At 41.0% G+C, this 24842-nt stretch overlaps 1 protein-coding gene across 1 annotated transcript in view; it reads left to right on the top strand.

The window, feature by feature from the left end:
- Window positions 1–21316, top strand: part of SFRP1 (secreted frizzled related protein 1) — a 44334-nt gene extending 23018 nt beyond the window's left edge. The window contains exons 2-3 of the mRNA XM_089692475.1: window positions 10576–10653; window positions 20107–21316. Of these exons, the coding sequence (XP_089548601.1) occupies window positions 10576–10653; window positions 20107–20429 (401 nt within the window). The 3' untranslated portion in view covers window positions 20430–21316. The remainder of the gene's footprint in view (window positions 1–10575; window positions 10654–20106) is intronic.
- Window positions 21317–24842: the final 3526 nt, after the last annotated feature.

The following is a 24842-nucleotide window of genomic DNA, read 5'->3' as shown; positions in this document are numbered from 1 at the left end:
CATTTTTGTGCTTGTCCCTTAGAATGATTTCGGACAAAAGCTATGTACTAACAATCAGATTATCGTAGGATTATTTCGAAAGTAGTATTTTTTTGTATGATTTTCTGATCGTGAGTACTAGGCTTTAATCACAGTTGAGATAAAATTAGCTACAGGAAAAAATCCAAATCAAGAGTGTATTATTTAAATCCTTATGGATCAGAATTCAGCATGATAGGAGCAAAAGTGAAGCAAATAACTGTGCTCCACTAGTAAATATAAAATACAACATACAAATGTAATGATGTAATATGGCAGTCTCTATGTCACATATATTTCAAAACTATAAATATAACCAAAAAAATTCAAATGCGCTCAGATTAGTTTAGTTGCACTGATATACGTATATATATATATATATATATATATATATATGTATATATATATATATATATAGCTAATCAGCCAATCACATGGCAGCAACTCAATGCATTTAGGCATCTAGACTTGGTGAAGAGGACTTGCTGAAGTTCAAACCGAGCATCAGAATGGGGAATATGGCATGGTTGTTGGTGCCACATGGGCTGGTCTGAGTATTTCAAAAACTGCTGATCTACTGGGATTTTCACACACAACCATCTCTAGGGTTTATAGAGAATGGTCCGAAAAAGAGAAAATATCCAGGGAGTGGCAGTTGCGTGGACGAAAATGCCTTGTTGATATCAGAGATCAGAAGAGAATGGGCAGACTGGTTCGAGCTGATAGAAAGTCAACAATAACTCAAAAAACCACTTGTTACAACCAAGGTATGCAGAACACACAACACATTGAACCTTGAAGCAGATGGGCTTCAGCAGCAGAAGACCACACTGGGTGCCACTCCTGTCAGCTAAGAACAGGAAACAGAAGCTACAATTTGCACAGGCTCACCAAAACTGGACAATAGAAGATTGGAAAGACCTTGCCTGGTCTGATCAGTCTTGATTTCAGTTTCGACATTCGGATAGTAGGGTCAGAATTTGGCATAAACAACATGAAAGCAAGGATCCATCCAACCTTATATCAACGGTTCAGGCTGGTGGTGTAGTGCAGGGGTCTTCAAATTTTCTAAACAAAGGGCCAGTTTATTGTCCTTCAAACTTTAGGGGGGCTGGACTGTGGCCAGCAGGAGTGGAAGTTTTCCTGGCATCAGTTGGAGTAAACATTTCCACATTTGGTATTAGAGGGAGGAACAGTGTCCTATATTTGGGAGGAAGAGTGCCCCATTACTGCTGTCAATGAGAGAAATGGTGCCCCATTGTTGGTGTCAGTTGGTAGAACAGTGTCTTGTAACAGTGGGAGGAACAGTGCACCAAGAGCCGGATTATGGAGACCACTGGTGTAGTGTAATGGTGTGGAGGATATTTTCTTGGCACACTTTGGGCCTCTTAGTACCAACTGAGCTTTGTTTGAGTATTGTTGAGCATATTTGAGTATTGTTGCTGACCATGTCCATTCCTTTATGACTGCAATGTACCTATCTTCTGATGGCTACTTCCAGCAGGATGAGCACCATGTCACAAAGCTCAAATCATCTCAAACTAGTTTCTTGAACATGACAATGAGTTCACTGTACTCTAATGGCCTCCACAGTCACAAGATCTCAATCCAATAGAGTACCTTTGGGATGTGGTGTAATGGGAGATTTGCACCATGCAATGTTTCCAAAACCTTGTTGAATCTCTGCCATGAAGAATTAAGGTAGTTCTGAAGGCAAAAGGGGGCCAACCCGGTATTAGCAAGGTGTACCTAATAAAGTGGCTGGTGAGTGTATAGTATATATACACTATATTGCCAAAAGTATAGGGACACCTGCCTTTACATGCACATGAACTTTAATGGCATCCCAGTCTTAGTCCGTAGGGTTCAATATTGAGTTGGCCCACCCTTTGCAGCTATAACACCTTCAACTCTTACAGGAAGACCGTCTACAAGGTTTAGGAGTGTGTCTATGGGAATGTTTGACCATTCTTTCAGAAGTGCATTTGTGAGGTCAGGCACTGATGTTGGACGAGAAGGCCTGGCTCTCAGTTTCCGCTCTAATTCATCCAAAAGGTGTTCTATCGGGTTGAGGTCAGAACTCTGTGCAGGCCAGTCAAAATCCTCCACCCCAAACTCGATCTTTCATGTGTTTTTGGACCTTGCTTTGTGTACTGGTGCACAGTCATGTTGGAACAGGAAGGGGCCATCCCCAAACTGTTCCCACAAAGTTGGGAACATGAAATTGTCCAAAATGTCTTGGTATGCTGACGCCTTAATAGTTCTCTTCACTGGAACTAAGGGGCCAAGCCCAACCCCTGAAAAACAACCCCACACCATAATCCCCCCTCCACCAAACTTTAAACTTGGTATAATGCCAAACCCAGACCCGTCCATCGGCTTGCCAGACAGAGAATCGTGATCCGTCACTCCAGAGGACACGTTTCCACTGCTCTAGAGTCCAATGGCGGTGTGCTTTACACCACTGCATCCATTGGTTTGCATTGCACGTGACGTAAGGCTTGGATGCAGCTGCTTGGCTATGGAAATCCATTCCATGTAGCTCTCTAAGCACTGTTGTGCTAATCTGAAGGCCACAAGAAGTTTGGAGGTCTTTAGCTATTGACTCAGTTGGCGACTTCTGCGCACTATGCTCTTCAGCATGCGCTGACCCTGCTCTGTCATTTTACATGGCCTACCACTTCATGGCTGAGTTGCTGTTGTTCCCAGTGGCTTCCAGTTTGTTATACCACTAACAATATTTTAGTAGCAAGAAATTTAATGGATGGACTTATTGCACAGGTGGTATGGGGGTCCCTCATGCAGCATACGTGTGGCTTTGCCATGTTTGGAAGGTATATGCAGGTATTTCGTAGTGCCCTCTTAGTCATGCTGAAGTGGTCACAGACATGCGAAAGTGGTCAACTATTGACATGATCTAATTTCCTTGGGGGCCTGTCTGTCACCCAGTAGTTTACTAAATAGTAGAATCTGCTTTCCTGAGGACATGGCAAGTGGAGAAGGAGTCAGATGCAACTGCTGCTGCCATACTGGAGAGTGTCCCTCAGGCTGTGAGAAAGGGAAGGTATCTGGTGCATGTTATCTTCTGACATCCTTTTTTTACATGTAGGTTTCTTGGTAACCCTCTCCAGGACTCCTTCAAGCAGAGTGTGAAGTAAAATTTCTTATATATGTTCAAATTGATTTTTTCCTTGTGAAGTACAGCTGTCCTATAAGTGTCGGCAACTACAAAACAGAGCAGGAAGAACGTCTGAGATCCCATTTACACATCACAGTCTATCAGACAGGACACAAGGAGCTAACTTGTCAACCGGAGTGTGGATGTGACTACTTACACCACTTTATCCAGGGCCCAGTCTGAATTCTGACACTTGGTCATAAAAGATTAATCAGGTGTGTTGTGAAGGGCTAAGGTAGAGTTGTCTGAGCAATTTTCAGAGGGGATTTATGAAGAATGAGAAGGAGATTCTCTATATGCAGGTATTTATAGTGAAGTAGTAGAATAGGATATATGGAGTTACTAAAGTGTATCCAAAGCCACACTCTGGATCTCAAAGTTGCCATACACTTTTATTATTCCACCTGGTGCATAACAGACTCCCTGAGCTCCCTTGACACATTTCACTCAGAAAAGACTAGGTTACACTTGCGTTTGGTGGATAGAAAAAGTGTATGAGGTCGCATTTTTACTACCCCCCTACACTACAAAGCAAACCATACGGGGGTATAAACATGCCATGGATGCAATGCTTTGCGTCATGGGGCGGCAAAAATGATCCTCCCATCGTGGGCAGTAGTAACGCATTCAAGTGAATGGGGCCATGCCACAAGTGCATTTATAGCATGCAATTGCAGTGTGGCAGTGCAGGCTTTAGGGGCTAAAATAGGAGTAGGGGACATAACACCATCTCACAGCCTGTCAGATGTCCTCTGAAAAGTGATTCACCACAGAATGCTCTTCAGAGGGCTAGTGAATGTATAAATGAGCCCTAAAAGCTAATTTTATCCAGAGCCCATGTGTTATGTTTTGGATGGACTGATGAAGGGTTGAAACCTTTGTCAGGTTTCTATTGCTGTCTGTGTTCCTGTTAGTGAAACTGGTCCTCTCTATTTGTCCTGGTGATCACTATTGCCAGAACTAAAAGTATTTGGAAACCCCAAAGCATGTGTTGTCCCCAGTAAAGGAAAAGAGATGACATTTCCACTTGATCCGGTGACAACTGTGTATGAGGGCATTACCTTTTCTTTTGAGGTTTCCCTTTCACCTACTGCTGTCTACAGGCCAGGAAATTAAGGGAAATTTCTTGAATTGGACACAGATGGCAAAAAAAAAAACAAACTGACAAGGACTTTAAAATGTATATAAATTCTAATAATTAACTATTGTCTCCATTTTATGTTTGCTAAATATACCATTGAAAGTGTTTTACTGTATCTGTTTGGTCATTGAAATAAAAATCCCCGTTAATCCTGCCAGAAATTCAGGGAGCTTTTAACTTTCTGTGCTTTCCTGTCTTTAGTGCTCTGAAATCACAAGCAGCATTGTCAACCCTAACCAAGTAGTGAACTCTAGAAAACCATCCCACTATGTTCTGGAAATGAGGAGGGGGTGTTTTTTAGTCCTAACACACTTTTCGTTCTAGAGTAACAGTGCTGCTTCTCCATAGAGAAAGTAGGATGAGTGAGCGTTATCACCCTAGGACAGAAAGTGTTTTGCTGGCAGGGTCACCAAATGAAAATAAAGAAAAAACTGAGAAAGGACAACTTATAAAGCCAGCCCATTTAAGGACTGATCAGCTGCCGTATATTACATTTTTGTTCTTGGGTTTAGATATACTTTGACCCTTTCCTACTCCAGACAAAATTTAAGAAAAATATTTTGGCATTGACCCTTTTCTACATTATCCAAAATGTAAGAAAATGTTTTGCCTTTGACCCTTTTCTATATTATCCAAAATGTAGGAAAAATATTTTGGCATTGACCCTTTTCTACATTATCCAGCATTTAAGAAAAATGTTTTGGCTTTGACCCTTTATCCAAAATTTAGGAAAAATCTTTTGGCTTTGGCCCTTTTCTACATTATCCAAAATTTTGTAAAAATGTTGTGGTTTTGGCCCTTTCCTATGTATCTGAAATTTAAGAAAAATATTTTGGCATTGACCCTTTTCTACATTATCCAAAATTTTAGAAAAATCTTTTGGCTTTGATCCTTTTCCACATTATACAAAATTTAAGAAAATCTTTTGGCTTTGACCCTTTTCTACATTAGCCAAAATTTAGGAAAAATGTAGAATGAGTGAGCGTTATCACCCTAGGACAGGAAGTGTGTTGCTGGCAGGGTCACCAGGTGAAAATAAAGAAAAAAACTGAAGAAGGACAACTAATAAAGCCAGCCCATTTAAGGACTGGTCAGCTGCCATATATTAAATGTTTGTTCTTGGGTTTAGATATACTTTGACATTTGCCTATTCCAGACAAAATTTAAGAAAAATATTTTGGCTTTGACGCTTTCCTACATTATCCAAAATTTAAGAAACATGTTTTGGCTTTGGCCCTTTCTTATGTATCTAGAGTTTAAGAAAAATATTTTGACATTGACCCTTTTCTACATTATCCAAAATTTAAGAAAATGTTTTGGCTTTGACCCTTTCCTACATTATTAAAATTTTAAGGAAAATATTTTGGCATTGACCCTTTTCCACATTATCCAATATTTAAGAAAAATATTTTGGCTTTGACCCTTTTCTACATTATCCAGAATTTAGGAAAACATTTTTGTCTTTGACCCTATGTATCTAAAATTTAAGAAAGATATTTTGGTGTTGACCCTTTCTACATTATCCAAAATGTAGGAAACATGCTTTGGCTTTGACCCTTTTCTATGTTATTCAAAAATTAGGAATAATATTTTGGCATTGTCCCATTTCTACATTATTCAAAATTTATTAAATATATTTTGGCTTTATATATGCTTTAAATTCAAATATTGACTAGTAACAAAGATTTATAGAAAACAATTATTACACTGATGATAGATCAGCTATTAAATGGAAATATGGAGTTAGTCTTACTGGAAGGAGACTACAAAGAACACACAAAGGGCGCACACTCCTCGTGCATTACCGTGATACAAAATGTATTTATGAATAATGATAACAAAAGGATACTCACAAACCAAACTAAAAGGTAGGCATGTAACAAGATGCATCAGTGTGGGATATCGGAGTCTCTTCCTATACCCATCTAGTTCAAAACGCTGATGCGTTTCAGGAGCTGCACTCCCTTCCTCAGAGCACAATGGACAAAGCCTGCCAACCACCTAAATGTAGCCTTAGACAGGAAGCAGACAGCCAGTCCCCTCCATGTGGACACCCACAGGGCAGGGCCCAACCAGAGAAGCACCCTCCTCCACATGGACACTCACAGGGCGGGGTCCGACCAGGGTGACACCCTCCTCTGGTGTCCCAAACAAAATGGAACCCAAAAACAACAACAAAAAATGTTAAATGCTCATATGTCTATGTGCAAGCCAATCTGATGTAAATGCAGCACTGGGTTGACCTGGGGGGAAACAAATTCGAAGACAGGATTGAAAGATATTTGTGGCTAAATAGAAGCATTTATATGGACAGTCTGTCTTTCCCTTTGCAAACATTGTGTAAGCAGCTCATAAGCAACTCAGAATCAAGGCAACATAAAAGCAGTGATTGGGTACCTGAAGAAGGACCCTTCTCTCCTGCAGAAATGGAAGACTCAGAACCTCGCATGTAATGTGAGTATTTTGGGCATTTAGAATTAAACTAACTCATTGATTATTTGGGGGTGGGGCAAGGGTGGGAACCAGGAGGCGTTTTTATTGTAATGTTTACCTTAAAGTCATTTTGACACTACTTTTATGACTGTATGGTCATCAACAAATTGGGCCACCTTTATGCGCACACATGCTTCCGCTGCTGTGTACCAGTTAATGAGGAGAGAGAGAGAGCTGGGAGAGCCACTCAGGTAACCTTTTACAACCACTTTAACTACATCAGAGAATATAAAATCAGGACCCCTGTGTGGCAGAGCTGTGTAAATCTCAAGACTGCTTGAACAGAGATACAAATCCTCAGGCATGTAAAACAATATGTATGTTTGTATTTTGTCTGTGTAGTTAGCTGTTTCTTTGGAGTTCAACTTTAATTTAGTATATATATATATATATATATATATATATATATATATATATATATATATATGTATTTTAATCATACATCTGACATCTATTTTTTTTATCATGTCTATTGAACAGTGCAAGCAATAAATATTGTGACAAGTTGCAGAGCATATTTCATTGGATTGGAATTGGACTGAATAGTATGGAAGAGAAAAAGAAAACACCTTTAAATGGTGTTGGTTCAAAATGTGGTAAAAATGATTTGAACCACCCCCCCCTTCCTCCCCCATGCATGGCTCCTTCTTGGTAGCATTCAAAATAAAGCAGATCATACTGGGCTGAGAGGAAGTTTAAGAATATCCACTACAGCCGTGCCACCAATGTCTGGCAGCAGTAGGATTCCCCTGTATCGCCTGCAATTGGTCATGTGACATGACAGATCAGATCACATGATATGTGCAGAAGCATCAATCATTTGTATCTCTACCATGGGGGATCTTATTGGTACAGCTTTTTTCTTTTTTGTGGAGATTACTAACTGGCAGTAATTGTCATACAGGACCGGCCTGGAGAAGGGGCCTGGTCCCAACTTTGACTGCTGCAACCATCATTTCCACACCCATGGTTGGATATTATTAATGAGTAATTGCTGCTTAACATCTATATGGGCAGCACAGTGGCTAAATGGTTAGCACATCTGCCTGGCAGTACTAGGGTCATGGATTTGAATCTCAACCATGGTACCACCTGCCTGGAGTTTACATGTTCTCCCTGTGCCTGCATGGGTTTCCTCCCACACTCCAAAGGCATACTAGTAGGTTGATTGGATCCTGTTTAAATTGGCCCTAGTATGTGTATGTATGAATGTGAGTTAGGGACCTTAGATTGTACAACCCTTGAGGGTTAGGGACTGATGTGAATGTACAATATATATGTAAGCACTTTGTAAATTGATGGCACTTTATAAGTACCTGAAATAAATATATGCTTAAAATGTTACTAAACCCACAACAGTAAAATCAGTCTGTATTTGCAGTAAAGCATGTTTGTTATACTCACTGTGGAACCTAATGGGTTAATCCTTTGCATTTTGTAAAAATGCAATTAATCCTTTCTTCTCTGCCCCTTCTCTTGTTCAAATGTCCATGCTGATAAGACAGACTGAACCTGTAGCCCTTGTGCACATGCTCAGTTTAGTGTGTATTGCTAGAGAGGCTTTTTTTTTCTTGGGAGAGTGCATGTGATCAGCACAGGGCCAATCAGCACTGTTCAGGCAGAGGGTCAAGGGTTCTGCATCCTCCTAGAGCAGAAAGAAAACTCCTCCTACAAGCTTTAACCAATACTCTGCTGAACACTGATAGAAGTCACAAGACTGCTCTATCTGCTGATGAGAAAAGGTATTTAGCAGTTTATAATTACTAAAATAATTGCATTTCCATGTTTTATGTACTGTGGGAGACCAAATATAGTGAATACAGGGTCCTGGGTTTAGTAACACTTGAAATAATACGAGCATGTAATCAACAGTGATATCAAGTTTATAATAAAAAATAATATTTACAAGGTATATATCTTTATAGGAAGATCTGCAGATTATACCCAAAATTGTGTAGCAATAAGATTATAATTCCATTATTGCAATTAAAGCATAAATTCACCTTTAGGAACATGTTTCATGTTCCACCCGTTTTTAGGGTGGGACATGTAACATGTTCCCATAGCCACAGCCGCTGCGCCCCCTCCCTCTGACAGATAGTACAGGGAGAAGTCTCCCCGTACTGTCAGATTTGAAAACAACTTGGCTGTGTGGGGCTCCGCCCACATGGCCGCATCATTCATTCACAGACTTCCTTAGCGGCTGTCGGCTTATAATTTTCAATGAACTACCATGGCACTGTGGAGCATTGTGGTGGTTCATTGAAGCTTCCTGTCTCGTACATCCCATACTGCAAGCAGATATTCTGACAGGTCTGCAGGAGACCTGCATGGCATCAGCGATCTACTGATCACTGGTGCAATGCGTTCCAGGCTCCTGCAAACAAAAATAATAAATGCACATTTTTCCTTACCGGGTTGTTCTCTTGTTTCCAATCATGCACGGTCATGGTCACTTGATTTTTTTTATGCATGAATACTGTACTGATTTATCCCTTTCGCTGATAGAGCAGTTTTTGCATTGTTTTGCACACATGTTGAAAAAATCATTTTAGGCATGAAGATTACACAAACCCCCCAAACATTATATATCTTCTTAAAGCAGACACCCTAGAGAATAAAATAGTAGTAGTTTACATTTTTTTATGTCACATGGTATTACCGCAAAAGTCTAAGAATCGCAAAATGTCAGTAAAAAACACACTAAAGTGAATTTTAGGGCAAACAAATGCACTAAATTACACCAACTTTTTTCGTAAAATATAAATGAAGAGGTTGCACCGAGTAAATAGATATTCAAAATGTCACACATTAAATTTGTGTGCTTCCATGAAGTGGCGACAAACTTCTGTGCCCTATATTTTCTATAGACGATGCTTCAAAAGCCCCCCCAAGTCATCAGTTTAGTGTTACGGAGGAGGTCTTGTGCTAGAATTATTGCTCTCACCCCGGCATTAGCAGAAATATGTAACATGTTTATCGCAATCAACATTTTCATACGTAGGCACCCCTGACGTGTACATTTACATTTGTACTTGCGTAAATGTGGGAGAGGACTCAACATTTTGGGGGAGGGGGATTTTATGTGTTTGGGTGTAACTTTATTTTTTTTTACAATAAGAAAAACTTTTTTTGCTTAACTTTTTTTTTCATCACATAGGGGACACAAAGTGATGCTTTTTTAGGTGACAGGTTCTCTTTAATGATATAAAAGACCCTGCATGTCTCCTCTGGGCTCCACTGAATGCATTGCCCGCAGGTGGGCAAGGGGCATGCGGGGGGGCATTACTGGGGTGTGTGGAAGCAATTGAGTGGCAGCGCAGCCACCTGACTGCTTCCACATGACAGGCAGGAGTCTGCTTGTCAGTTTCATACACAATCCCAGTGGCTGCAGCTACTGGATTGTGTGTAAAACTCCCCGCTGTCAGGTCCGTATGACATACGGACCTGGCAGCGAAAGGGCTAATGAGTATCATTTATCTGTTATCTTATTAGAAAAATTTTCATGCCTGTCCCTTCGGACATTTTCACTTGAATTGTCATGTTCAGCTCTCAGAAGCTATGTACTAACAAAAAGATTATTGAAGAATCGCTCCAAATGTATTTTTATTAGTTTGATTTTCTCATCATGTGTACCAGGCATAACTACTGTCTCAATTTAGGTGCTGAACAAACTGTTGGCGTTATATAAATCATGCATAATAACAAAAGATAACTAAGTCTTCGATGTTTGTGTGTTACACAGGATCAGAAGTTTGCCCGCAGTGCGACAGCGAGATAAAAGCCGACTCTCTCTATGAACATATGTGTGCCAGTGAATTCGGTAAGACTATCTTTACACATGTTACTGTATACAATTCAGATTGTGTGTCTTCACCCCAACAAAGCATGAAACACTGTCTTGTCTTGTTACTCTTTATGCAATGAAGAGGGTGGAGTTGTGACACCTCTGTTCTAATTAGAACTGTAGTCAAAGTAAAGGCAATTGAAGTGATGGTAATGGACCTCCTGCTGATGTAATGAGGAGTTAATGCATTAGATTCCACTCAGCAACTCATTTTCATTGCTTTGTGGAACTACTGTTTAACATTGCGCATCTTGCAATAAAATGAATACAATGTCCACTTATTTACTGAGAACCCTCTCCCCATCTCAAAATGATGAAATAAAATGAAAAGAAAAAAAAAAAAAAAATCTGTGGGTAAAAATGTTAATATACTTACCTTACTCGCTGCTTCCTTGTGGCCATGGTGCCTAGGCGAGGGTGACGTTATCCTATTTCTGTTGAGTTCCCAAGAAATGGCGGGTAGCTCAGACCCCATGAGAAAGTGCTCCTGCAAAGATTGCTTGAGCTTCATATTACAAGATTTGAGATACTTAGCATTCCTCGGGTTTTCACCAGAAGGATTGCGGTGTCACCCCCAGCTGTACATAAGTTAGGGTTAAAGTGTTACCAAAAACAGGACCCTGCATCCACCAGGGGCGGACTGACAACTCATGGGGCCCCCAGGCAATAGGGGATCATGGGGCCCCTGTGTCTTTACCCAAACTCAAAAAAGCCTATGAAAAAGGTACCAGGGTCATCTCATGGGGCCCCCTACTGACCCCGGGCCCTCGGGCATTGCCCGAGTTTCCAAATGGTCAGTCTGCCCCTGGCATCCACTATTAGAAATGGTGGGTAGCTCAGACCCCATGAGAAAGTTCTCCTGCAAAGCTTGCTTGAGCTTCATATTTCAAGATTTGAGATACTTAGCATTTCTTGGGTTTTCACCAGAAGGATTGCGGTGTCACCCCCAGCTGTACATAAGTTGGGGTTAAAGTGTTACCAAACCCAGGACCCTGCATTCCCTATATCCACTATAAGAAATGGTGGGTAGCTCAGACCCCATAAGAAACTTCTCCTGCAAAGCTTGCTTGAGCTTCATATTACAAGATTTGAGATACTTAGCATTCCTCAGGTTTTCACCAGAAGGATTGTGGTGTCACCCCCAGCTGTACTTAAGTTGGGGTTAAAGTGATACTAAACCCAGGACCCTGCATTCACTATATCTGGTCTCCCACAGTACATAGAACATGGAAATGCAATTATTTTAGTAAATATAAACTGCTAAATACCTTTTCTCATCAGCAGTTAGAGCAGTCTTGTGACTTCTATCAGTGTCCAGCCCAGCACTAACTAAAGCTTGTAGGAGGAGTTTTATTTCTGCTCTAGGAGGATGGAAATCCCCTGAATAGACTGAAATGGCACTGCACCTGGATGGCATGTGCATGCTGTGCGTTCCTGTGCAATTCATGGTGTGAACTTAACTTTTGCTAGTAACTAATAAACTATCATTTTGTTGCCTCCAGTGGCTCCTGACACAACAGAGTGAGATTTATATCTAATATTACACTTGCTGCAGAGATGTGGGTACATTTACATACACAATTCTGAATTGTATTACTAGCTTTTGCACATAATGCATGTAACATACCTTTCTTAATTTTCTGGTATAGTAGCCTTTAAATAGCATTTGTGATTCTTTCCCCTGTGTCATGTCAGTGGTATCAGCAAAGCAGCATGGTATCTTCCATCATCTGTGTCTTTGCTGTTCCAGCTGTTTGTAGGCTGGGATGATACTGCTGAGAGACTCAGTTTAGTCATATGCCATTGTAGACGCATGGACAGCCTTCAGCTGTAGGATTGTAGACCATCCCCAGTGACCCTCAGCAGTACACCCCAGCTAGAGGATTCATCAGAACACCAACAGGAAATAACTGAGTTCACTATCTATTGTCCCAACATTCTTTTTCCATTAGAGTTTATTAAAAAGACTTTAGCCCTTGTGTACATCTGTTTGTATCAAGTTGCTATTTTTTTTTAGTCCTTTATTTTTGAAGCATTAGGGCTAAAATTTTCTGGGATGTGAGCTTTCTTGCTATATGAGCAACTATGCACAGCAGGTGAATTTAATCAGAGAGATAAAGAGAAGCCAAAGAGCAAAGTATTCTGTACCTTATAGTATGGCTCATGACGGTAAGCCTTTCAAGCTTGGAGTATTCTGAGCTTTGTGCACTTGAAAGAGTATATATATAAAAGATTAGAGAAGTGAAAGTGCATGTTAACTTGTTCTGTATGAATAGCTAAAAAAAACAATAAAAAAAATAATGTTATTAGACCATTTTCTGTGCTGGAAGATTTTTCATTGATTTAAAAAAGAAAATACAGTATTTGGCCTATAGATGGCGCTAAGTATGATTTCCTATAATAATTGGTGCCATCTAGTGGTCAAATGTGATATTTTCATTTTTAAAAAATGAAAAACATTAGACCAGCACAGGAAATAGCAAAATTACCATTCATTTGTTTATTTGCTGCCTTCGCACAGAATGAATATACATGCACCTTCAAATCAATAGATCCAAACAGGAATCTACCCTCTTTCAATAAATCAACTATTGATGTAACAACAAAAATATTGCCCATATACTTTCTACAAAATCATAAATCCAGTGTCTCTGTGATTTAAATCCGATAATATAAAGTCCAGTGTCTCAATAAAGAAAAAATATAAAATTAAAAAATAAAAATAAAATTAAAAAAATATATGAAAAAGTATATTTCTTGCAGTGTTGATTGTTGTGAAGAACCTCAAAGAAAAAGAAACTCACAATAGTGCATTACCATAATATCACAAAAAAAAAAAAAAAAAAAAAATAATTTTTTTTGAATATATATATATATATATATGTATATATATAAAACACATGCACACACAAATGTGTATCAAACAATTGTGCAATCTTTAAGTGAAAAATTATATATTTAACACTTGTGAGAACCTTCCAAAAGGGAAAGGTAATAAGACACTTGTGCTCATAAATGATAAAATCATGAGGTGATCTACTTAGTGAGATTCCTCCCCACACGTGACACTTCTAGTGAGTAAGGCCAATATACCCTTACCAACAGTAGATGAAACTCACGCCTTTTATATATATATATAACTGGAAATCCTCCAAAGAAGCTTTATCCTCCTCTCCTCCTCCACTTCCTGTTAGGATGATCTTACTATGCCTTCCACATGATTTTATTATTTATGAGCACAAGTGTCTTATTACCTTTCCCTTTTGGAAGGTTCTCACAAGTGTTAAATATATAATTTTTCACTTAAAGGTTGCACAATTGTTTGATACATATTTGTGTGTGCATGTGTTTTATATATATACATATATATATATTCAAAAAAAATTTTTTTTTTTTTTTTTTTGTGATATTATGGTAATGCACTATTGTGAGTTTCTTTTTCTTTGAGGTTCTTCACAACAATCAACACTGCAAGAAATATACTTTTTCATATATTTTTTTAATTTTATTTTTATTTTTTAATTTTATATTTTTTCTTTATTGAGACACTGGACTTTATATTATCGGATTTAAATCACAGAGACACTGGATTTATGATTTTGTAGAAAGTATATGGGGAATATTTTTGTTGTTACATCAATAGTTGATTTATTGAAAGAGGGTAGATTCCTGTTTGGATCTATTGATTTGAGTTTAAGCTTTCAGGGGGTTGAAAGTTTTTTCCAATTTGGAATTGGGGGAGGTGCAAGGGTGTTTTTGGTTTCACATTATACTTATATCATTTTCACATTATATTTATACATGCACCTTCGTCTGTTGAATTGCTATGCAAAGTTTTTATAAATAGACCCCTTGGTGTTGTACCTAAGCTACTTCTTATGTAATGCACCAACATTTGTTGGATGAATGTCACAAACATTCCCCCAGTCTGCTTGAAGCCACGCCATAGTTTCTGAAATATGATTATTACCAGGATTGTCAGCTCCATCTAGGGGCTATGGCTATGTGTTATATCTTTTCTTTAAAACGGAGTTCCACCTGAAAAAAAAAATAAATAAAACTCAGCAGCTACAAAAAATGTAGCTGCTGACTTTTAAAATACAGCCACTTACCTGTCCCTTGGTCCAGTGTTGTCCTCACCTCGGCTGGTTTCAACAGCTATCTTCTGTCCCTGGTTCCGGCATCCTCAGTGTGGGCACCCAGCTGTGACAGCTTGCGGCTTCACAGCCGGGTGCCCACTGTGCGCTGCTCTTTTTGAATGGCCCTGTAGTCTTCTGGGACCTGTCACATCGCCTAGGCGATCGCAGCGGAAGTGGGAGCTGTCACGATCGCGGCGTCAGACCCCAGCTCTTCTAAGCAAACTCATGACCGAAGGACTAGCCGATCTAAAACCGCAATGCCACACCCAGCTGCACCCTGCACAACGATTTTCCAGCTAATTGGACCACAATCAATGTACCGGCAGCCTGAGCGATTGTTACTGGGTCAGGTTAATTACGCAATTAACCCTTCACACTGCCACCACCTCCATTTTGTACAGAGAAAGAGAAAACTCAGCGATATCAGTTATAACACTAAAATGGTTTAGTTAATCGTCTGTATAACACAGTTATACAGAGGGTTAAACAAACACAAACTCTTTAGAGGCAGAAATTCGTAAATTGCAATAAAGCGCTATAGAAACAGTTCAACACTTTCAGAAGGAAAGATTTATTACTGAAAGGTCAAACGGGTGCAATAAAAATATTTACAGAAAAGATGTAACTAAGATATATATATGTAAACATACAGAGACCAACAGCACAGCAAAGAGATATCAGAGAGAGGTGAAAGGGTTAAGGTACTTGCCAAAGTCCTGGGTTAGCAAATCCAAGTTTCAGAGCAAAAGGGCATGGGTCTCCCCAGGTGGTATTGATGTTAAAATGGGAGACGTCTTCAACTCCCTCTTCTTAGGCCTGACAGCCTAATTTGTAGCTCCCCAGCAGGGGGTGTCTCTGAAGTCAAGGACCAATACCCCGTTTAGGGCTTGGATCGTCAGGCGGAGCCCTAAACTAGATCCAAAAATCTTTCCTAACTCATATTTTGGCTCATAAATTTCCATATGCATAAGTGACACTCCACCCGCAGGTAGATTATTATGCAGAGACGTCTGAGGATTGATTAGATATGAATTATGAAATTCTACACTGAATGGTTCACGAGATCTATTTTTCTGCTTTCCTATGTATTCGAGACAAGACGAGTGACCTATCAAACTGTTCGGCTCTTCTTAGCCAATCTGACGATATGTCTGGTTTTTATGTAAGTCTCTCATATTCCAAGATATGAGACAGGGGAAAAATGGATCTTTTAAAAAAAGTGTTAGCTGGTCCCACCTTCCTTGGAATGTCTTGAACTCCAGGAAAGCTTGCTTTATCTTATACGAGGTGTTACATTTTACAGGTTCTTAGGACAGCTAGGCCCCAGCTCCCTTTGGGATTTTATAGCTCCTAGCCCCCTGCTGGGCCCTGGCCTCCTGTGACACTCCTACACACATACACACTGGCCAAATGTCACTGGGACTCTCAGAAAGGGAGGGGGAGAATGAGGGGGAAATATGTTTGTCAGGATGGTTAACCCCTTTGCCAAGATGTAGGTTCTTAACAAAATGGAGGACTGCGTCAGTCTCTGGGTATACGCTGTTACAGGAGCAGGTACCTGTCAAATTTGGGTACCTGTTCCCTCCCCCTCCCCCGCTCCCCAAAGGTGCCAATCCTTAATTGGGAGCGGGGGTGGAGCTCCGCTTTAATACTTAAACCAGGGTTTACACCAATGCGGTGCAGGAAACACTGCGAATCGTGTGCGTTTCCCGAACCTCAAATTATGTAAAGAAAACAAAACCTCAGCGCTCAGGACTTCCTATTTACCACACAAATCCCCGTGGGATGCTGCTGTGCACAGGTACAAAAGACCAAAAAACTTTTAACAATGAAAACCAGCGCAAACCCACATGGTCAATTACATTACTCAGCTTTAAAAAAACATTACTGTGCTGATAAAGATATATATAATAAATTATATATAAATAAATTGATATATAAAAAAATATATAAACATTAGAATCATAAGTCCAGTGACAAAAAAATCAAGTGACAAAAAAATCAAAAAAATCCCAAAAAATATATATATATAATTACAGTCCCGTGACAAAAATAAAACAAATTAAATTATAATTTTCATTTGGTTCTTCCGTGTTACTGATCCCTTCACCATGCACCAGTGCAAAAATCAACATTAGCCGCACTCACCAGATATTGGTGAGTCACACGCCTTTCAGGATTATTAAGGGCTCCTGGACCCCCTTTACTTTTTGTGAGACCTCCAAGTGCTGTTTCCTCTTATGTCTAGGTACCTCTTCCGCTTACTCCTCTCACCGAATCCCCCAAGGAAAATCAGGAAGAAGAAAAGACCATAGCGTGATACAGTAGTAATTTCTCCTCAAAATAATCTCTCCAGACCACTCACATTCTTTTGCGGGATATAGCCCGCCTTTTATTCAAAACAACAGTGATTTTCTTCCAAAATGATCCACTTTTCATGTACACCGATTTTTGTAAGAGACCCCACAGTTTAGTGTGCAGCAGGATGGCAGACCTCAGCTACAGACTCATCTACTAAGCTAAGATGGCCCCTTGGAACGCACCGCTCGGCGTGCGCTCCACTCACCGGAAATGACGTCAGACGACGGACCAGGCAACCGGAAGTGCGTCAACGCGTTTCGCCCCACCCACAGGGCGTTATCAAGACGCTCATTACCACTTCCAAGCGGCTTGGAAGTGGTAATGAGCGTCTTGATAACGCCCTGTGGGTGGGGCGAAACGCGTTGACGCACTTCCGGTTGCCTGGTCCGTCGTCTGACGTCATTTCCGGTGAGTGGAGCGGCTTGGAAGTGGTAATGAGCGTCCGGTGAGTGGAGCGGCTTGGAAGTGGTAATGAGCGTCTTGATAACGCCCTGTGGGTGGGGCGAAACGCGTTGACGCACTTCCGGTTGCCTGGTCCGTCGTCTGACGTCATTTCCGGTGAGTGGAGCGGCTTGGAAGTGGTAATAAGCGTCTTGATAACGCCCTGTGGGTGGGGCGAAACGCGTTGACGCACTTCCGGTTGCCTGGTCCGTCGTCTGACGTAATTTCCGGTGAGTGGAGCGCACGCCGAGCGGTGCGTTCCAAGGGGCCATCTTAGCTTAGTAGATGAGTCTGTAGCTGAGGTCTGCCATCCTGCTGCACACTAAACTGTGGGGTCTCTTACAAAAATCGGTGTACATGAAAAGTGGATCATTTTGGAAGAAAATCACTGTTGTTTTGAATAAAAGGCGGGCTATATCCCGCAAAAGAATGTGAGTGGTCTGGAGAGATTATTTTGAGGAGAAATTACTACGGTATCACGCTATGGTCTTTTCTTCTTCCTGATTTTCCTTGGGGGATTCGGTGAGAGGAGTAAGCAGAAGAGGTACCTAGACATAAGAGGAAACAGCACTTGGAGGTCTCACAAAAAGTAAAGGGGGTCCAGGAGCCCTTAATAATCCTGAAAGGCGTGTGACTCACCAATATCTGGTGAGTGCGGCTAATGTTGATTTTTGCACTGGTGCATGGTGAAGGGATCAGTAACACGGAAGAACCAAATGAAAATTATAATTTAATTTGTTTTATTTTTGTCACGGGACTGTAATTATATATATATATTTTTTGGGATTTTTTTGATTTTTTTGTCACTTGATTTTTTTGTCACTGGACTTATGATTCTAATGTTTATATATTTTTTTATATATCAATTTATTTATATATAATTTATTATATATATCTTTATCAGCACAGTAATGTTTTTTTAAAGCTGAGTAATGTAATTGACCATGTGGGTTTGCGCTGGTTTTCATTGTTAAAAGTTTCCCGAACCTCATTGCAATCGCATCACGTTCATGCGATCTGGTGCGGGTGTCAATGATAAATTAATGACACCCTGAAACAGATCGCAAAATGCAATGCAATTGCTAGAAATTTCATCGCATCGGTGAGAACACCCATGCGATGCAATTCAAATGCAGATTTAAGAAAGGGTCCTGTACTTTTTTGGTGCGGATGCGATCTGAGCCATTCAAAATATATGGCTCAAATCGTACCGCACAGACATTTGCATGTAATCCGCACAGGAATGTAGTGCACACTGCATAGTGTGAACCTGGGCTCAATCAGAAAAAATACCGCATTTTGCCAATAAATGAAGTTGACAATTATAGGAAATAATCATGTTAGAGAAACTACGGGGACAATTCCTGCAGGCTGGGTGAATGCCTGTGACATTTGTCCAACAAATGTTTTATATATAAACCCCAAGTGTATATACCAATCAGCAGAAAAGGGGAATGTCCCCACCAGGGGCGGACTGACAACTCATGGGGCCCCCGGGCAATAGGGGATCATGGGGCCCCTGTGTCCTTGCCCAAACTCAAAAAAGCCTATGAAAAAGGTGCCAGGGGCATCTCATGGGGCCCCCTACTGACCCCGGGCCCTCGGGCAGTGCCCGAGTTTCCAAATGGTCAGTCCGCCCCTTGTCCCCACTGACCAACTAGAGGCCACTCCATACTTGAAAAATACCTGAAGCATCACATCTACAATGTATTACCCTAGGTTCACACCTAAGCAATTTCTGCAGCATTTTGCAGAAAAGCAGTACAGTCCATTTAATATGATTTCCTATGGGACATGTTCACATCTGAGCGTTTTCACTGGGTGTGTTTTTTGGAAAGGATCAGGGACTTTTTTGAATGTAAAAAGTTGCGTTTTTGGTTTATAGACTTCAATGGAAATGCTGCAGAAAAGCATGTATTGTGTTTTTGCTACATTTTTGATGCATTTTTGCCATGTTTTTTATGCATTTTTGTTGCGTTTAGCATTTTGCGTTTTAAATCCGCCTAGCAATAAGAAAAATTAAAAAAAATGCAAAACGCATCATAAATGCAGTAAAAACGCAAGTGCAAAATCGCAACACAAAACGCAATGCAGAAACGGCTCAAACGCAACCTGCATAGGTGTGAACCCAGCCTTAAACAAGACATTTGTCTGTTTGCTGTGGGCTTCTATTAAACTTGAATAAAAGAGCTACTTAAGACCTGAGCGTGGATGATGATTTTGTTGTATAGATTGAATATAACCCCTTGAATGCCAAAAAGGGTGGTGATCTTGGTACTGATTTGTAAAGGTGTATCCTGCCATTTGTGGAACAGGAATGTCTGCAATTTACCGGCATCAAGTTAAAAGGTGCTACTTGAACTTGATTTTTTAAATAAGGCATCAGAAATATTTGCTGAAGGAGGAACCACAAAAGAAATGTAGAGTAGGATGTTGGTTGGTTTAGGTCACATTCTATAACTGCTTTTGATATATTTCTTTGTTATAGCTTTGAAGGTTTCTGTGCGGGAGGTGAAGAAGGAGAACGGAGACCGGAAGCTGATTCTGAAGAAGAAGAAGGCACTGAATAAGGGTCCCATCCAGAGGAAGGAGTGGGGGGACTTGGTCCTTTACCTGAAGAATGGAGCTAACTGTCCATGTCCCCAGCTGGAGCAACTGAATGGCCATTTTCTGGTACTGGGGCGGAAGGTGAAAAATCAGCACATTCTTACTGCAATCCACAAGTGGAACAAGGCTAACCGCGAGTTTAACCGTTTTATGCGCAAAGTGAAGAAGACCAAGTGCCCAAAGCCACACTCAGTGTTCATGTGAGACTGTTTTCTCATTTAAAGACATAGCACACTCTCCCCCATCACACGCTGTTTCTGCTACTGGAGCTGGGACTCTGAAGCAGATCGAAGTACTGAGATGGTGTCGAGGGGGACATCAGCTTCACCCCTACCCTATATGTCCCACAGACAAAAGAAAAGGGACACCTTCTGAGACATTGAGACTAAAAAGCAGAGAAACGTATGTCACTCACTTGTAGAAACCAGATCAACAAACAAACTAGTAGCCTGGGAGCTCTTAAAGGGTCAGTTCATCTAAAACTAAAATTTCAACATTGGGTAGATACCAGCAGATGTGATTACCTTCTTACTTTGTATATCTCATGAAGATCCTGGTGCAGGGGCAGACTGACTACTCATGGGGCCCCCGGGCAATAGGGGATCATGGGGCCCCTGTGTCCTTGCCCAAACTCAAAAAAGCCTATGAAAAAGGTACCAGGGGCATCTCATGTGGCTACCTACTGACCCCGAGCCCTTGGGCAGTGCCCAAGTTTCCAAATGGTCAGTCCGCCCCTGTCCTGGTGGTAAGATCTCAACAAATGGGTCCTGCCCACTTTCCATGGCCACTATGAAAGTGTCTCATTCTTATTAGATATTTTATATAGTTTTTATTGTGTAACTCCAGCAGGAAGTTCTCACAGCTCGAGCCCATGAAAGATTTAAGAAGGAATTAAGTGATTAAAAATGAGTTTTGGGTGGACTGGCCCTAAGAATACTCCTGGTAACTTGGGTTCCATTCAATTAATTATTTTACGCCTTTAATTCAAAACGCAGATAATGTATTTTAATTAATGCAACAGCAGTGATGTGGCTGTGATTGCACAGAATGTGTTCATACATTCATTTATTAAAGAAATGTTTTGGAATAAATATTGTGCATTATATCTTGTTGCTTGTACCATCCTACTCTTCCCCAGTTAGGTAGTAAAAAGCCCATATGGGCCAAGCCTTTAAAAAGTATTCATACCCCTTGACATTTTCCCCATTTTGTCATGTTACAACCAAAAACGTAAATGTATTTTATTGGGATTTTATGTGATAGACCAACACAAAGGGGCACATAATTGTGAAGTGGAAGGAATATTATAAATGGTTTTCAAACTTTTTACAAATAAATATCTGAAAAGTGTGATGTGCATTTGTATTCAGCCCCCTGTACTCTGATACCCCTGACTAAAATCTAGTGGAACCAATTGCCTTCTGAAGTCAATTGCCTTCTGAAGTCTAGTAAATAGAGTCCACCTGTGTGTAATTTAATCTCAGTATAAATACAGCTGTTCTGTGAAGCCCTCAGAGGTTTCTTAGAGAACATTAGTGAACAAACAGCATCATGAAGGCCAAGGAACACACCAGACAGGTCAGGGATAAAGTTGTGGAGACATTTAAAGCAGGGTTAGGTTATAAAAAAATATCCCAAACTTTGATCATCTCACGGAGCACTGTTCAATCCATTATCCAAAAATGGAAAGAGTATGGCACAGCAGCAAACCTAATAAGACATGGCTGTCCACCTAAACTGACAGGCCGGGCAATGAGAGCAATAATCAGAGAAGCAGCCGAGAGGCCCATGGTAACTCTGGAGGAGCTGCAGAGATACACAGCTCAGGTGGGAGAATCTGTCCACAGGACAACTATTAGTTGTGCACTCCACAAATTTGGCCTTTAAGGAAGAGTGGCAAGAAGAAAGCCATTGTTGAAAGAAAGCCATAAGAAATCCCGTTTGCAGTTTGTGAGAAGCCATGTGGAGGACACAGCAAACATCTGGAAGAGGGTGCTCTGGTCAGATGAGACCAAAATTGAACATTTTGGCCTAAAGCAAAATGCTATGTGTGGCGGAAAACTAACACTGCACATCACCCTGAACACACCATCCCCACCGTGAAACATGGTGGTGGCAGCATCATGTTGTGGGGATGCTTTTCTTCAGCAGGGACAGGGAAGCTGGTCAGAGTTGATGGGAAGATGGATGGAGCCAAATACAGGGCAATCTTAGAAGAAAACCTGTTAGAGTCTGCAAAAGACTTGAAACTGGAGCGGAGGTTCACCTTCCAGCAGGTCAACAAGCCTAAACATACAGTCAGAGCTACAATGGAATGGTTTCCATGTGTTCGATTGGCCCAGTCAAAGTCAAGGCCTAAATCCAACTGAGAATCTGTGGCAAGACTTGGAAATTGCTGGTCACAGATGCTCTCTATTCAATCTGACAAAGCTTGAGCTATTTTGCAAAGAAGAATGGGCAAAAATGTCACTCTCTAGATGTGCAAAGTTGTTCGAGACATCCCCAAAAAGACTTGCAGCTGTAATTGCAGGGAAAGGTGGTTCTACAAAGTATTGATTCAGGGAACTGAATACAAATGCACACCACATTTTTCACAGATTTATTAAATGCAACCCGCACGGGAATCTTGGTTTTCAAGTGCGGGCGGCGTGCCATTAGAACTAATGGCACCCGTACACGGGTCCGCATTCCTCTGTGCGGGTAGTGCGGTTGCATGGATTTTCGTGTGGATCCGCACAACCTGCACATATGTGAACCTAGCCTCAATAGTTCAATTGTACCAAGCTGGTCCAATCCAAATATTTGATTCACTAACAGATGCAGCTGCACTGTATGTGGCATCAGCTATGCCGCTGTTCCAGCAGTGGTGTGGATACTTCCCATCCATCCATTCCCAAAAGTGCTGTTCAGCCATTCACAGGAAGCATCATATTTCATCAGCCAGTCAAAGGAAGCCCTGTATTCATCAATGAAATAGAACACTTCGTATGAATGGTTGAGCAGTGCTTAGCTGGACTTAATATTGTTCTGGGAGTGGGACAAGAAGTCCCCATCCTACTACTGGAACACAGCGCTTTATATTGTATGTAGCTGATGCTACATACATTTTACCAGCATGCACAGTGGCCGCATCTCTTAGTGAAGCAAATAGCTTCACTAAGTCCCCATCCTACTACTGGAACACAGCGCTTTATATTGTATGTAGCTGATGCTACATACATTTTACCAGCATGCACAGTGGCCGCATCTCTTAGTGAAGCAAATAGCTTGTTTGGACCAGCTTGGCCCAAAAAAGCTATTAAAATCACAAGAAACCTGTAGTTAGGTTTTAAAGGGTAACGCCATTTTCATGGGAAAAAAATTGCATATAAAAAAAAAAAATATAGCATGTACGATCATAACCAGGGATTGCACCAAAGCCCGATACCAGTATCAGTATTGGTGCCGATACTACGTATTATCATGAGTACTTGTACTCATGAAAATACTCCTGATACCTTAACCGATACCTTGCTGTGCAATTTGTGTTAATGGGTGCAAAATGCACAGCAAATATTAGCATGCGATTTAAACAGGAATGCGATTCCTGTCCATGCGGTTTCCCCACTGCTCCTGTGTGAACCCAGTCTTGTAATAGCCTGAGCAGGGGCAGACTGACAACTCATGGGGCCCCCGGGCAATAGGGGATCATGGGGCCCCTGTGTCCTTGCCCACACCCAAAAAAGCCTATGAAAAAGCCAATTAAAGGTACCATCTCATGGGGCCCCCTACTGACCCAGGCCCTCAGGCAATGCCCGAGTGCTCGAATGGTCAGTCCACCCCTGAGCCTGAGTTCACACAGGATTGGTGCAGGGAGGTTTCCCGCAGCAGAGAGTGGACGAGTAGGGATGTATACTATGGAGGCAGCTGCTCTATTCTCTCAGTGGTAGGAGAGGAGAGAAAGCGGCGGGGATTTGAAATCGCTGCCGCTTTCTTTCCTCTCCTTGCAGGGATGACAGTTCAGGCTAGAGGATATCTGACTGGTCAGCAACATCATCACATGGACATTGCTGACCAATCAGATGCCACCTAGCCCGAACTGTCATTGCTGCAAGGAGAGCAGAGAAAGCCTCCTTACAGGTCTGGGGATCTGAAATCCTCACGGCTTTTTCTCCTCTCCTTGCAGCAATGACAGTACGGGCTAGATTGCATCTGATTGGTCAGCATAGTCTATGTGACAGTGCTGACCAATCAACAGCCCTCTAGCCTGAACTGTCATCTCTTGGGATTTATTTTAGCAAAGACATGTAGCAGAATACATTTTGGCCTTAATTTATGAAAAAATTAAATTTTTAAAATATTTTTACTGGATATGTTTTATACCAAAAAGTCAAAAATATTGTTTTTTTTTTCAAAATTGTCAGTCTTTTCTTGTCGGTCTTTTCTTGTTTATAGCGCAAAAAAATAAAAAGCTCAGAGGTGATCAAATACCACTGAGAGAAAGCTCCATTTGTGGGAAGAAAAGGACATAAGTTTCATCTGGGTTCAATGTTGCATGACCGCACAATTGTCAGTTAAAGTAACACAGCACCGTATCGCAAAAAATGGCCTGGTCAGGAAGGGGGGTAAATCCTCTGG

Source organism: Staurois parvus, unplaced genomic scaffold (assembly GCF_062004578.1).
Source record: "Staurois parvus isolate SC_StPar_1 unplaced genomic scaffold, SC_StPar_1.0 ptg000586l, whole genome shotgun sequence".
Classification (NCBI taxonomy): domain Eukaryota; kingdom Metazoa; phylum Chordata; class Amphibia; order Anura; family Ranidae; genus Staurois; species Staurois parvus.
Note: the sequence above shows the minus strand (reverse complement) of the source record. Positions and strands in the feature narration are given on the sequence as shown.